Source organism: Mus pahari, chromosome 19 (genome assembly GCF_900095145.1).
Source record: "Mus pahari chromosome 19, PAHARI_EIJ_v1.1, whole genome shotgun sequence".
NCBI classification, from domain to species: Eukaryota; Metazoa; Chordata; class Mammalia; order Rodentia; family Muridae; genus Mus; species Mus pahari.
In genome coordinates, this window is record NC_034608.1 from 64,124,672 (window position 1) to 64,140,281 (window position 15,610).

Genomic DNA, 15,610 nt, shown 5'->3' on the forward strand with positions numbered 1-15,610 from the left:
CCGACTGCTCTTCCGAAGGTCCGGAGTTCAAATCCCAGCAACCACATGGTGGCTCACAACCATCCGTAACAAGATCTGATGCCCTCTTCTGAAGTATCTGAAGACAGCTACAGTGTACTTACATATGATAAATAAATAAATCTTAAAAAAAAAAAAAAAAAAAACTAAGAAGAAAACATTCAAGGTGGTAAAAAACATTCTGCATTTCCATTTCCATAGATTTTTCACAGTTTTTCCACCTACACCCTGTGCCTTTACATTTTTCTTTCTTGTCCCACATACTAGAGGTATGTGGTAATTTTTTCAATTTCAAAAGCGGTTAAAGAATTAAGTCCAAATCTAAGGAAAGTCAGTCAACCAACTTCAATCATGTTTACAGTACCAGCACACACAGATTTAGTCTTTGTGAAGTAACCCACACATCAGGGCAGTAGCTCTGTTTCCTGCCATGTCCCCAACTCCCACTGGAACAAGATGAAGCTGGTCACACCCCTACACAGAGAATGCCTCCTTTTCTATAGGATTTTACCCAGAAAAGGAAGCAAGTGCCATTTACAGGGCAGAGCAGGGCCTGCAGGCAGCTTCCACACTTTGCAATACACCAAGCTTCCTCTCATTAAATTTAAATACAGCTTGCTTGGAGACCACAAGTCACAATGGCTGACTGGAGCTGATAACTTAGCAATTTGCAGCTCAAAACAAATAGCCTGTTTATAAATAAGTCTTTCTTGAAAAACCAACCATTGTCCTGAATCTTGCAGCAAGACTACAGACCCTTAAAGTCATAGAAGAAACCTTAGTCATTCAAGTGTACCAAGCAAGCGACTATTAGTGCCCGCTCCAGCAAGCACAGTAGTGCTCAAAACAAGAAATATTTCTATGGTTATTCTTGAGAGACATCATAGTGAGGTTTAAGTTAACACTTCCTCGAGTGATTAAAAACCAGACACAGTCTCCGACACCACTCCCACTCAGCGGCTGCCCTGAGTCACCTGGCACCAGATGGTGACCCTCTGGGAAGGAACCACCCCCAACAGCCATGACCGTGGTGGTATCATTCAGGCAATCAGAGCTGAGTGGCATGGCGGTGGGGTTCTTGTTTCTGTTTGTTTTGGTTCTGCTGTTATAAGTAATTCACATATTTATATTATTCTTCAAAATGTAGCAGCTTGCTTCTCTCATTATTTCTAGTCCAACTGGAAAATTGATTATCTCCGGTTGTTGGTAGCTCAGGGTATAACTTTTTTTTTTTTTTTATTTTGAAATCCCAATGAAACTAAAATAGGAGAGTAGCTCAACTTACACTCTCTGAGTTTAGCCTTTGACTGACCTAACCAGCACTCGGTTCACATCCACCACACACAAAGGACCCATTAAGACAGTGATGCAATTTGGATTTTCGAAATTTACACATTAGCAGTGGGTTGGTCCATTTACTTACTCCAATTTGAAAGGAAAGAAGATTTGGGGTTCCCGAATCAGTTGCCAGCAACTGAGTGTGGAAAGACAGGAGTCTGCCAGACATCAATGATGTGCTCACTGGGCACTCCTTCCTCCCTCCTCCATGCACCCACCGCCATACAAGTCTCGTCTCAACTCCAAGCCACAGGCTGCTCTGTAACCCACCCTAGTCATAAGCTGCAGAGGAGGGTCCATCAGTCTTAACCCAGAATTCCTTTGTGTGGCAACCTGTAAGCTTCAGTGGACAGAAGAAAAAAAAAAAAAATGTGGCATCTCTGGCTAGCATCCAGCACAAAGATGAGAAGGATGCAAAAGAGCCTTGCCTGTTCACTTCACCCTCTCTCTACTCCAAGCCGCAACCCTTCCTGTCCTTTCTCCTGTGTTGAATCTTGTGCTTCAAAACCCCAGCACCTTTGGCCACCATAACACCATAAACACCAAGTGGTGTGGTCAATGAGTCTCCACAGTGAACAAGTAAGAGGGGAAGAAGGGGGCTGGTGAGATGGCTCAGTGGGTAAGAGCACCCGATCGCTCTTCCGAAGTTCTGGAGTTCAAATCCCAGCAACCACATGGTGGTTCATAACCATCCGTAACAAGATCTGACGCCCTCTTCTGGAGTGTCTGACGACAGCTACAGTGTACTTACAGATAATAAATAAATAAATCTTAAAAAAAAAAAAAGAAAAGAGGGAAAGAAGGTACCAGGCACACGTTCCAGAGCCGCAGCTCTCAACCTATTGGAGACATCTTTGGGGGTCACACCACCCTTTCCCAGGGGCCACCAAGGACCAGCAGCCAAGTGGCAGCTCTCAATCATTGGCAACTCCAACCCCAGGGGAACCCAATGCCCTCTTCTGGCCTCTGAGGCCATTTTTAATTAAATGAAAATTAAAAAAAAAAAAATGTTACCAAGGCAAATAGTACTATTTGGGTCCTAATGGTGAATCGAAAACATTGTATGAGGGAGTGGTGCCACCCAAGTTTTACAGTTGATTCAGAAACCTAGCCTGAACACTGTGATACACTCAGGCAAAGTCTGCACCATGTGACCTGACTCCAACAGCCTAACGCATCAGATCCCATGCTCTAGTTAGTACCACTACTCCTTGAGTAAAATTCCAGCACCGCAGAATCCTCCAGCCTCCTCCCATTCACTCAGCATAACTCTCTGTCCAACCAGAAATACTAGCCGACTCCTGATGAACTATCAAGAGCAAAACACTCACTCTTCATGGGAGGAAGGGAGGACTTGCAACCTCATCAACTCGGATTGCACCCATGCATGCACTATCGGCCTGGGGAACATCTCTCTTTCCATATGTTGACTGTGTAGCAAAATTAACAGGAGTTAGTAGGTACTCCAAATACCTTCTCCAAATAGTTCTAACACTGTGTAGGGAGACTTACTGTCGCTTAGCCGCACTGAAAGAAAACGTAATTTAAACTGACATATCTCAGTGGCTGACATCACAGAATAGGTTCTAAAGTTCTCACATAGAAACTCGGAAATCTTTCTAATAAGTCCCATGTATATCAAGTACTGAAAGACCTAGCAGCTACAAGGAAAATGAGAAGAATTCATCTTAGTCAAAACTGTTGGTCCCCAACACAGGACTTGGTAAATCAGCATTCATAGTACCTGCAGGTCCATTCAGGTTTGAAACAAAGGGCACATCTGGCTTGTGTAAGAAGGCAGTGGTACAGATAAGCCAAGTCATGTCATTAAACGTAACTTCTGTTTGCTTCACCCAGCCTCTGCATCGTCTCATAACCCTCTCTGGTAGACAAACGAGATGATATGTCGAAGCCTGTGAGCTGAGGCAGGAGAGGCTGTAAAATGCTTAGAAAGCGTAAGCTTTTACACCGCCGCGAACCTGAGACTCCAAGTATCTGAAGCACTTCGGCACAACTGTAAAAGTCAAATATTTATACAGGTGCACTACAAACCACCGCTCCGTGCGCACTGTCGGCCCCGACGTTTACTATCCATTAAGTAGTTTCAAAGTGCAACCATATAACGTAACAGGCTTGGAGCATGATGAAGTTTATGACAGCCAGTCTGCCTGGGGAGACTATGGAGGTGTGACTCCTGTCAGAACCTTCATCCAGCCAAAAATGGCCCGCCCGGGCTGGGTGCAGAGGTGGGGCCCGGGCACAGGTGCCTTTCCTCATCTCGAGGGAAACCTAAACCCTATCTTCATGGATAATTTAGCAAGGACTGCTCCATAAATTTATGTCGTTCAGGACTTTCTTATAACTGCTTTTTAATAGCTTTCAACTATAATAGTTGTAGGAAATGAGTGATTGGCAATATCAAATAGAAGAGTGTGTTTCAAACTAAGGAGAGGGGTGTGGGGCTTAACAGGGAAAGCTCCAGAAAAAGACTACAGCCCCTCAGACCTTGCATTAAAAAGCCTATGGGACTTTCCAGAAGTGCTAAAACTGCAAATGGCAGGGGTAGCCCTGAAGAGATGTTACTTGAATTTACAAAGAGGAGCTAATCCCTAATCCGGAGTGGTGGCTGGCACCTGTAATTCCTGCACTGAGGAGAGGCTGAGGCAGGGGGGTTGCTGTGAGTTTGGGACCAACCTGTGTTACATATTGAGTTCCAAGCCAGCTAGCCTGGGCTACAATATGGTAGTATGAGGCAGTCTAGAAAAATATAAAACAAAACAAAACAAAAATGCCTCCTTAACCGACAGTTTTCAAATTTACAAGTAAAAATTCCTTTATTTTTATTTTTATTTTTATTTATTTTTTTTTTTGAGACAAGATCTTGAATAACCCAAATTGGCCTTGGACTCCTGACCCTCCTTTCACCTCACAAGTTCTGAGTTTAGACAGATGTGTGAGACCGTCCATACCCTCTAACAACTTTAATTCTAAGAAATGTTCCTTCTAAAAGCCAAGAGAAAGTTGAGAAACAGAACACTGGTGAGCACTCACTCCACTAATGTTCAGCTCCTGAACTTCTTAGATGTCGTGTTTGCTTCATGCAGCTCTCCAGGTAAGAACAAAATGCTTGTATGGAGACCTGTGCAAAAACCAGGCTAAGCTTCAAGTCTGGGCTACCCATAGCTGTGGGTCAAGGTTCCGTTCCGGTCTCCGTGCCACTTCACAAGAAAATCTGACCAGGTTTGCAGCTGAGGAACGACGGTTAGAAGCAAAACTCCAAAACAGTGGTTTTTTTTTTTTTTTTAAATCTTGGGGGCAAAGCTATGAAGGTCGAGCCAGGAGTGGGACCCCCCTCTCCACGTTCAGGCCCTAAGGACATGGTTCGGGGTGCGCCCTAGCAAAAGCTTGCAGTCAGTGCCCAGGAGCCCAGGAGCTATAGGTAAGGCAGGAGAGAAGCCACAGGTGGCCCAGTAATTCACCATCACTTAGGCCTCCGGGAGGCCCGGAGCTCAGCGTGCCTCAGAGGTCGAAAGGTGCCCTCCCCCTCCATCTGACCAACTTTAAAGAGCACACAGGAGGTCTAGAGAGGGGTCAAGTGCCCCCCTACCCTGAGCCGGCTAACTGGACTCAGGGTGCCAACCCAGGGCACCAATCCGGCCCTTCCCTTGGGACAGGGAGTGTCTACAAGTCCCCGAGGGGCGTGGGGAAGGCAGTGGGCAATGGGGCCCGAGAAGGGGCGCCTGGCGGGCAGATACAGCCGCGCCTAGGCCGACCGTCCCGCGCCTACCCCGGAACCCCTCGGGGGGTGCAGGGCCGGCGACGCCCCACGCCCCCCGCGCCCTCTAGGTCTCCCAGACAACAGCCGCCGCAGCACTTCCCGAGGCGGGTCCCCGCACCCGGCCCGGACCCGGCCACCCACCTGTCCCGGGGATCGATCCAGCTGGTCCTCCTGGTGTTGTGATCGATGTAGAAAACCTTGCCGTCGTAGTCCCTGGCCTCCTCCCAGCCCCGGGGTAGCGGCAGCTGCCCGCTCCCGGCTCTCCTAGGCATGGTCGGCGGCCTCGCCGGCGAGCGGCGCCTCCATAGGGACCGGGCGCGGGGCGCAGCGGGAACGCGGGTGCCGGCGAGGGGCGTGCGGGGCTCGGGGCACGGCGAGCCACGCGCGGGGAAGCCTCGGGGAATCCCTTGCTCTCAGCCCTGCCGGGGATCAGTCCACCATGTCTGCGTCGGAACAGGCGAGCGAGCCCTCCTCCTCCTTGCCGCCGCTGCCTCCGCCTCTTCCTCCTCCTCCCCGTCCCCCTGTGGCCGCCGAGGGTCGCGGCGCCCAGGCTGCCCCGGCCGACGCCGTCTGGGCTCGGATCCGGGAAGCTCCGCGGAGCAACGGCCCGGCGGCGACTGGCCTGCTCATTTGCGTGCGATTAGCATGCGCCCCGCCCCCGGCCCGCCCCGCGCCCGCCTCATCTGCATGCACATTCCTCGCCGCCACATTCCTGAGCTTAACCCTGCAGCTGCCGGGGCGGCCGCGGCGGGGACGCGGGGCTGAGCCCGCGCGGGGGAGGGGAGCGGCGAGGCCAGGTGGGAGGCGGGAGGACGGAGGAATGCACAGCTCGCTCCCTCCTCTGCAGCCCGAGGTGTCTCCTCTCCGCCAGACCCTTTGGGGCTTTAGAGGGCTTTCTGGATGAGAGAGAAGCCAAAAGAGAAAAAAAAAAAAAAAAAAAAAGTCTGCAACCTTCTCAACCTCTTTCCGTCTTCTAGGGAAACCACAAGACTTTCGAGAGGAAAAGGGTGGGGATTGCTGTCCTGGGAAGAAGTCCCAACAAACAGTAAGGGCACAGAACGCCCCCACCCCCACTCCACCCCCCACGCCGCGCCCCGTGCCTTGGCTGTTCCCGGCGGTGGGGAAGTGTGCAAAAAGCGCTGGGAGTGTGTCCGGGGCGTGTCCGGGGCCGCGGCGCCCCCGAGCCTTCTGCTCAGAGTCTGGCCCTCGGTGACCTCACCAGGGACCTCGCGGGCCTAAGGGAGCAAAGTAAAGGCGGGTCCCTATCCGTGAGCGCTGCGACACGTCCGCCCCAGTGGCCCACGGGGCAACTCCGGCCTGATCCACAGAAGCGACAGGGCCACCCCGCCACTGTCGCCGCTACTCAGCCACACGCGGGGCCCTGGGGGTCCGAATCACCCGTGCCGCCCCGCCGGGTCAGGGCGCTGCACTGGCGAGGTCAGGGCCCTGTGCATCTGGCGTCTCTTTCTGGGTTTAAATCCAAGGGACATGGCTGCGTCCAATATCCAGTCCCTTCCTTCCAACTCTCTGTCCCGGGAAGTTCTCCACCCCAGTCCCGGACGGGGGAGCCCAGAAGGGGTTAATAATCACTCGGAAGGGAGGCCAAAGGCGGGAGTCAGTGGCCACACTGCTTGATCAAGGGTCCATCTGGTATGAGGTGTAGATCTTCTCTCACAAACATTTATTTATTTAGCTATTAAGTGCTGATCGGCACTGAGAAAGAGCCGAATGTCAGACTCCTAAGGCGACAAAGCCTTGGCAGAGTCAAGACACTAAGCTTGCAGTGTCCCTTGTCCTCAGTCTGGGAGGGAGCCTTTTTGTCCTCAACCTTTACAGCCTGCTGTACATCACCAACCTTATTAATATTCTTCCAGGCCTCTAAGCAGATGCTTTTGAAAAGACAGCACCTTAGGAAGAAAGGCCCCAGAGCTCAATCCTTCACCTCTTGGTATAAATTCCCTTAACCATACATACCTGCTGGTGTAATAACTTCAGAACCTAGCATTGGGCAGGACATTTTCTGTGCCTGGGCATTTGCTGAAGTTGACAGTAAGAACGGAGCCCTGAATCAAGCTTCCAGAAGGGGACTCCACACGCATGGAAGGGGATTTTAGGAAAAGGAAAGGGATTTATTCTCAATGAAACAGTTTATGCAGCAGCAGACACTTGAAATCCCTAAGAAGTGGAAATCCAGGTGCACCTGGGACAGACAACCAGAGAGAGGCAGGGGTTCCCAAGAGAAATGTCTCACTTTCTAGGTCTTTCCCATAATGCCAAGGCCCTTGGAAGCTGGGTTTTGTGCTTTGTTGAGGGAAGTTTCTACTTCCTAACCTGTATTCTGCCTCAGCCAATTAATGGTTAAATAATCAGCCAGGGTCCTAGTTCTCAGTGGGTAGAGGGATCCTGTCTACAATTAACCTATTGCACTACTGAATGTGTAATTCTCTATGTTGGCCCATTTACATGGCCAAGATGTAGCCAGTGACTAACCCAAACTATCCTGAGGCTTCCTTAGTGAGTTTCTCCTTTCCCCTAAAGAATTTGAAGATATTTATTGTGCTAGCATGTCAACACCTTACATCTCAACAGTAAGAATGGAGCACATAGCTGTTGCAGTAGGTCAGCTTGCTTCCATGGAATGAATACTCCCTGGGAGTCCTCTGTATAATGGAGTTAGGTAAGCTTTCAACTAAATATTACTCAAGAATGAAAAGTGGCTCATAGCATTCTGTGACATTTATTGTCCCATTCATCTCTAGACTTCAAAAAGAAATGCCAGATTGACAAAGCTGCGAAGACGCAGGCTCGTTTCTGCTGATCGGCACAGGAAACGTTAGCCAAAAGCAGTCCAAGTGACAGAAAGGGCTGCAGTTCTCAGGACCCTTCTTATTAGGATCCAATTCTGAGTTCCTATGACCCCTTTGAAGACTCCCTAAGGGTTAAGCAATGAGACTTTATTTATTGTCATATCTGTGAAATGTGCAGATGATGTGCATCCCTTTTAGAGATGGGCATATTTCTGGTTTGCTTTTGGCTTCCAGTGACCTTTAGCCAGGAAAGGTGTACAGGCCGCTAGTGGATGCCAGTTACCACAAACTGACCAGCAACGAGTCTGTTCACTGGCCCCGAGACTTGCCTTTTCTCCTGGTTCTGTATTCACCAGTGTCAATTGTCTGTTGGGATGTGGCACAATAAACAAACTAGAAGGTGATGGACAACTGTCATCTCAGCAGCCAGGACGTGGGGACAGGAAGACCAGGAGTTGAAAAACATCTTTGTACACATAGTAAGTATCTTAGACTACATGAATGAGACTCTGTCTAAGAGAGAGAGAGAGAGAGAGAGAGAGAGAGAAAGGAAGCAAGCTGGGCAGTGGTGGCACACACCTTTTTTTTTTTTTTTTTTTTTTTGGTTTTTCGAGACAGGGTTTCTCTGTGTAGCCCTGGCTGTCCTGGAACTCACTTTGTAGACCAGGCTGGCCTCGAACTCAGAAATCCGCCTGCCTCTGCCTCCCAAGTGCTGGGATTAAAGGCGTGCGCCACCACGCCCGGCGGCACACACCTTTAATCCCAGCACTTGCGAGGCAGAGGCAGGCGGATTTCTGAGTTCAAGGTCAGCCTGGTCTACAGAGTGAGTTCCAGAACAGCCAGGGCTACACAGAGAAACCCTGTCTCGAAAAACCAAAAAGAAAGAAGGAAAGAAAGAAAGAAAGAAAGAAAGAAAGAAAGAAAGAAAGAAAGAGGGGGAGGGTATAGGGAACTTTTGGGATAGCATTTGAAATGTAAATTTAAAAAATCTAATAAATAAATTCATTACAACAAAAAAGAAAAACAAAAACAACAACAACAAAGCACACAAACACAAAGGGATAAAGGAATACAGCCCAGGCGGTAAATGTTAAACTAGCAAGTTCAGACTATATAGCAGCATATAAAATCAGATGCGATAGCCAGCACATGTCTCAAAAGATGGCTGGAGAGGTGGTTCAGTGGGCAAAAGTGCTTTCCACACAAATATAAAGACCTGAGAATCTTTTTAAAAGCCAAGTATGGGCGATGGTGGTGCACACCTTTAACCCCAGCACTCGGGAGTCAGAGGCAGGCGGATCTCAGAGTTCTAGGACAGCCTGGTCTACAGAGTGAGTTCTAGGACAGCCAGGGCTACACAGAGAAACCCTGTCTCAAAAAACCACAATAAAGCCAAGTACATAACTAGCCTGAGGGTTCCCAGCACTCTTAGGAGGAGAAAGAGCAGGGAGGATCTTGATCCAGCTAGCTTGGTCTCCAAAGCAGCAAAACAACAGACATTGTGTCAAGTGTGAGGGGAGAGACACAGACCTGCACCTGAGGCTGTCCTCTGCTCTCCATACGCATGTCCACTTTCACACACAGGAATGTAAATATGCACACACACAGTAACGGAGCACATAAATAAATATTAAAATACTTCAAAAAAAATTGTTAGTACATCTGAATTTGAAATATGCAGAATTTGAATCCAGCAATCCCAGTTCTTTGATGATAACTACCTATCACTGGCTAAAGTTCCCAAAGGTGTTTACAAAGTATGTGTATCAGAACTTATTTCACACACACACACACACAGATACCAAACTAAAAACAAAAAAACAAAAAACAAACAGAAAAGCCCACTGGGAGGCAATCAGTAAGGGCTGATTAAGTGAATTTTTAACTATCTACATATACAGCAAGTAATTTCAAAACATCAGGTAAGCACAACACAGGTTCTTATCTCAAAGGAGAGGGATATTAAGCGGAGGAAAAAACCAAGAGGCAAAAAGACACTCAATAGATAACGTCAGTGGCATTATTGTGCGGGAGGACAGAGGACAGAAAAACGTAAAGACCAACATAGTTTCCTAAACACCAGCTCCCTGTCAAAGGAACAGCCCAGCTCTTAACAGAGGGAGGTTGCGGACCGGTGTGAAGCGGTGAGGGAAAGCCCACCGAAGAATTCGACAGGAGGCACGCGATGGCGAGACTGCTTAGAGAACAGATGAGATGCCAGAACGTACAGGCTCGGCGGGGGGCATGCATGTGTGTAGAAAAGACGTGGGCAAGCCCAAGTTCAAAAATGCATCTGGCATGAGGGGACCCAAGACTGACTGGAGCCATCCAGTTACGGAGGCCGCGGTGATAGTGCACACAGGAGATAGGCAAGAGCTAGGGTTAGACTCGCGGCTCTGGGGGATGAAAAGCAACGACCTGGCAGGAATTTGCAACTGATTAGATTAGGAGGGGAGAGGCAGACTAGGAGGAGGAATCTGGGATCCATCCAAGTTTTTAGGCAGTTGAAAGCAGCTCGGAGAACTGGGGGGTGAGGGGGGGGGGACGAGGAAGTCCACGAGGGAATCTGATATAGGATTTGAGTTCAGTAAAGATCCTTGGCGAAGAGGGGCGGCTCGCTGAAAAGGTCAGGACTTCGAATGCCCGCCGGAAGTTTGGAGCCGCCCCGAAGCTCCAGGCTGGAGTCTCGAGGCGGAAGTAGGCAGGTGGAACGGAATTAAGTAGCTCGTCTCTAATCCTGCTCTTGGCCCGCACTTCTTCGGTAATGGGATACGATTTTGTTTATTTCTTTATGACCTTCGCTTCCAGCGAGGTGTGTGAGAAGTTCGTGGCTAGCACGGGAGACCGACCTGGCAGGAACCGTTGTCTGTGTTAAAATCTAGCGAATCCACGCTGTGTAAGGCAAGACGAACTGGTTTCAATATTTTAATATCCCTTGTTTTCTCAAGGGGATCAAGGATTATATAAACGGAAATTCTAAATGAAGAGAACACACTCTCCCTCTCCGCCCCCACCGCCTACCCCCCACCGAACTTAGGGGTGGGGTGGGGGTTGGCTCTTGTGCAACCAAACGAGTTAAATAATGTATTTAGTTATTATAAACAGGTAACCTAATCCATACTTCCTAAGCTTTATCATCTAGAAGGTCTTTAAGCTTAGTATGCTGATCTTTTAAAAAACTCCCAGTGCCGGGCCAAACTGGAATCTCTCATTACCATAACTACTTCTCTTCCAGTTAATCATTGTACCAACACCTTAGGCCAAAAACAGTCATTTTTGACTCAGTAATAAGTGTCACCTGGGCTTTACCTGAATAATCATAGCAGACTCTGATTACCAAGAAGATAGAGAGCGCCCGGAGAACCCCCGTCTCTCCGGTGAGGAAGGTGGTCCATTGGAAAGTACTTGCATAACACACAGAGGACCCAAGGTTTGAGCCTTCACCCCCATCAAAAGCCAAAGCAGCAGAAAAGAGAAAACAGAGAAAAGATGCTCAGACATCATGATCTGTAAGGCTGTCTGAAGACCCATTGGCGTTTTCTGGGAGTAGACATAATACCACATTCTATTTCCATCTTACTACGATTGATCTGCAGCTTCCCCTCTGCCCCCATTCCAACTTTATACTATATGGAAAAGCAGCTCCTTTTAAAAACAGGATTGTGAGCCGGGCGATGGTGGTGCACGCCTTTAATCCCAGCACTTGGGAGGCAGAGGCAGGTGGATTTCTGAGTTCGAGGCCAGCCTGGTCTACAAAGTGAGTTCCAGGACAGCCAGGGCTATACAGAGAAACCCTGTCTCGAAAAAACCAAAAAAAAAAAAAAAAAAAAAAAAAAAAAAAAAAAAAAAAAAAAAAAAAAAAAAAAAAAAAAAAAAAAAAAAAAAAAAAAAAAGTTAAAAACAGGATTGTGGAAGCTAGGGAGATGGCTCAGTGGGTAAGACACATGACATGCATTCATAAGGCCCTGAGTTTGAATTCCCAAAGCCTGTGTAAAGCCAGGCACTGTGTAGCACACTGCTATACTCACAGGGTTCCTAGCAAAGTGGGTGGGAGGCAGAGACAAAGGTCATAGGTCAGCCAGCCTGACCTGTGCAGGAAAGAGAACCACAAACAGGCTCTTGCTGGTGTTTTCTGTCGCCATTTTGAGAAAAGGTCTCTCTGTGGAGTCCTGGAACTCCCTATGTAGACCAGGCTGGCCTTGAACGCAGAATTCCTCCTGCCTCTGCCTTCTGAGTGCTGGGACTAAAGGAATGTGCCACCACACCCAACCAGTGACAAGATGGAAGGCAGGGATCCACGTCAGAGTTTGTATACTGGCTTTCTTGTGTGTGTGCCCACTGTCTCTCTCTCTCTCTCTCTCTCTCTCTCTCTCTCTCTCTCTCACACACACACACACACACACACACACAGTTTGTCCTCATCTCCGTCTTTTCAAACTATTTTGCCCTTTCTTCCCTGTCTCTCTGAATTTCTCATTAAAATTTTTTTTTTTATCTTGGAGCCTGTGAGACAATAATATGTAAAACTCCCAACACAGAACTAAAGAAATGCAATAATAAATGTTTTACTCAGTTTAAATCTGCTTGATGTGGTAGACAACTGAACTACAGCTAAACACAAAACCCTTTGATTGTCTCTTGACAAACTGCAAAGCTGGACCCTGGGAAATAGAGGAGCCAACTTCATCCTCTCCCTAGGTGTTTATCTCCCTGCTGCTGACTTCACAATGGTGTGAGCCTGCCTTCAAAGGGGCATAGTTTGAGGCTGTAAACCCAGCAGAGGAGCCTTGGGAGGGGGTGGGGAAGACAAGATAAGGAGATGCTGTCTCCAAAAACAACATCACACCCACAGCTACACACCCCACACACAGCACACTGGTGACCCCCCAATACAGGAGAGATAAAGACAGATGTTAGGAATTCAAGGTTATCCTCATCTACATAACAAGTTCAAGGCCAGCCTAGGCTACAAAAAAACAAAACAAAACAAAACAAAACACTTTCTTGTCACCACTAAATAATAAATACAAACAAACAAAACAAATCACAACACAAAAATAAAGGATAACTAAAAGAAACATATGTACTATAACTTCCCAAATTTATTTTGAGGGATAGTCAAATTTAAAAAAGAGGAAAATATGGAAGGGTGGGGCCAGAGATTGAGATGTAATGAGTAAATAAATAAATTAATGAGGAAAATTTTTTTTAAAGATTTATTTATTTTATTATGTGAGTACACTGATGGAGTACAGATGGTTGTGAGCCTTCATGGGGTTGTTGGGAATTGAATGTTTTAGGACAGCTGCTTGCTCCTGTCAACCCCTCTCGTTCAGTCCCTGCTCGCTCCGGCCCAAAGATTTATTTCTTATTATATATAACTACACTGAGCTGACTTCAGGCACACCAGAAGTGGGCGTCACATCTCATTACGGGCGGTTGTGAGCCACCACGTGGTTGCTGGGATTTGAACTCAACGACCTTTAGGAAAAGCAGTCAGTGATCTTACCTGCTGAGCCATCTCACCAGCCCATGAGGAAGATATTTTTGCCAATTAGCATGGAATGGTGGTTTTCCTAGTTATCATTAATTGTCAAATTGAGGCTAGGGCCATCTGAGATGAAAGCGTCCACTAAAAATTTCCTAGATCAGGTTGGCCTGTGGGCATAATTGTGGGGATTTTCCTGACTGTTATTTGATGTCAGAGGGCCCAGACCACTGTGGGTGACACCATCCTTACGCAAGATGGGCCAACACTGGGCTGGAGAGGTAGCTCAGTGGTTAAGTGGGCTGGCTGCTATTCCAGAGGTCCTGAGTTCAATTCCCAGCAACCACTTGGTGGCTCACAACCATCTACAGCAGAATCTGATGCCCTCTTCTGGTATGTAGATGTACATGCAGAGAGAGCACTCATATACATAAAGTACATAGATGAATCTTTTAAAAAAGATGGGCCTTAGACTGTATAAAGATACTAGCTGAACATGAGCCTGTTAGGGACCCAGAGAACAAACAATGTTCCCACACAATTCCTGATTCCAGACTCCTGCCCTACAGCCCCCACCACATGCATACACACACACACACACACACACACACACACACTGCTACAGAATTATATTAAAGTGTGAAGATTGCTCAACACCTATTCCAGCACCGGGGATCATGCTCTCATGAGTAGAAATGTGCTTACTCAGAGCTGGTGAGATGGCTCAGTGGGTAAGAGCACCTGACTGCTCTTCAGAAGGTCCAGAGTTCAAATCCCAGCAACCACATGGTGGCTCGTAACCATCCATAACAAGATCTGACGCCCTCTTCTGGAGTGTCTGAAGACAGCTACAGTGTACTTACATATAATAAATAAATTTTTAAAAATAAATAAATAAAAAATAAATGTGCTTACTCTTAGCACATTTAGTGTCGAGGCAAATGCCTTGCTTTGTTAAAGATTATTCTAGAAATAATCTTACAGCTCTCTTGATAGTTGATGAGCACATGTAGACAAGGAAGACTCACTCATGATAATTCTACAAAACAAAGCTCTAGCTTTTCAAACTGTTACCCTGTACCGGAGCTGTGGGGTCTCACTCTGTAAGCCCAGGCTATCCTAGAACTTACTATGTCACCTAGTGTGGCCTTGAACTCACAGCAATCCTTCTGCCTCAGCCTCCTAAGTCTTGAGGTTACCATAAACAAGTAAACAAGTAGATTCAGCTAATTTCTAAATAACCTTAACTTACAAATGGCCTTAATACTGTCCCAGGGGCATCCTGTAGTGGTGGCAACTTCTTCCCAAGCATACGGACCAGCTGCTCAATTCCTGGCAATCATGTAAAGAAGTCAGGTGTGGTCTCGTGCCTGCCTTTGATGTCAATCCTGAGCAACACTGAGGGAAGTAGAGACCTTAGAGGTTGACAGAGGAGAATGCCTGACACTCTCCTGCTGCTTGCAAGAATCCACAGGACAGGGCTGGAGAGATGGCTCAGCGGTTAAGAGCACTGACTGCTCTTCTGAAGGTCCCGAGTTCAAATCCCAGCAACCACATGGTGGCTCACAACCATCTGTAAAGAGATCTGACGCCCTCTTCTGGTGTGTCTGAAGACAACTACAGTGTACTTAGATATAATAATAAATAAATATTAAAAGAAAAAAAAGAATCCACAAGACACATGCATGCATGCAAGACAGACAGAAAGAAACACACACACACACACACACACACAATGTCCTTTGAAGCTCGTTGTTGCTCCTGGCAAGAGTATCGCACAGTTCGGGGTTATCAGGTTTTCAGTCTCTTTCCATTCAAATATAAAAAATAGAAACCGATGTCTGTCGCTGATTCTGTTGCCTATCTTTGCGTCCCATTCCCCACACCGGGCTGCCTTGTGTAGCCTCAGCAGGAAAGGATGCACTTAGCCCTGATGAGACTTGATGTGCCAGGGCTGGTTTGGTACCCATGGGGTCATGGGGGGAGGGGTTTGTGAGAGTGGGAGTAGGAAGAGAGGAGGGGGCCTGAGGTCGAGATGTAAAGTGAACAAATAATGAATGAGAAACATGGATGCCAGGGGCTTCTAAATGAGCAGAATTGATTATATATTATATTATATTATTATATATCACCTCTCTCTCTCTCTCTCTCTCTCTCTCTCTCTCTCTCTCTCTCTCTCTC

General features: G+C 47.5%; 1 protein-coding gene across 1 annotated transcript in view; it reads right to left on the reverse strand.

The window, feature by feature from the left end:
- Positions 1–5,781, reverse strand: part of Wwc2 (WW and C2 domain containing 2) — a 160,048-nt gene extending 154,267 nt beyond the window's left edge. Inside the window, exon 1 of the mRNA XM_021218885.1 lies at positions 5,276–5,781. Within this exon, the coding sequence (XP_021074544.1) occupies positions 5,276–5,406 (131 nt within the window). The 5' untranslated portion in view covers positions 5,407–5,781. The remainder of the gene's footprint in view (positions 1–5,275) is intronic.
- Positions 5,782–15,610: the final 9,829 nt, after the last annotated feature.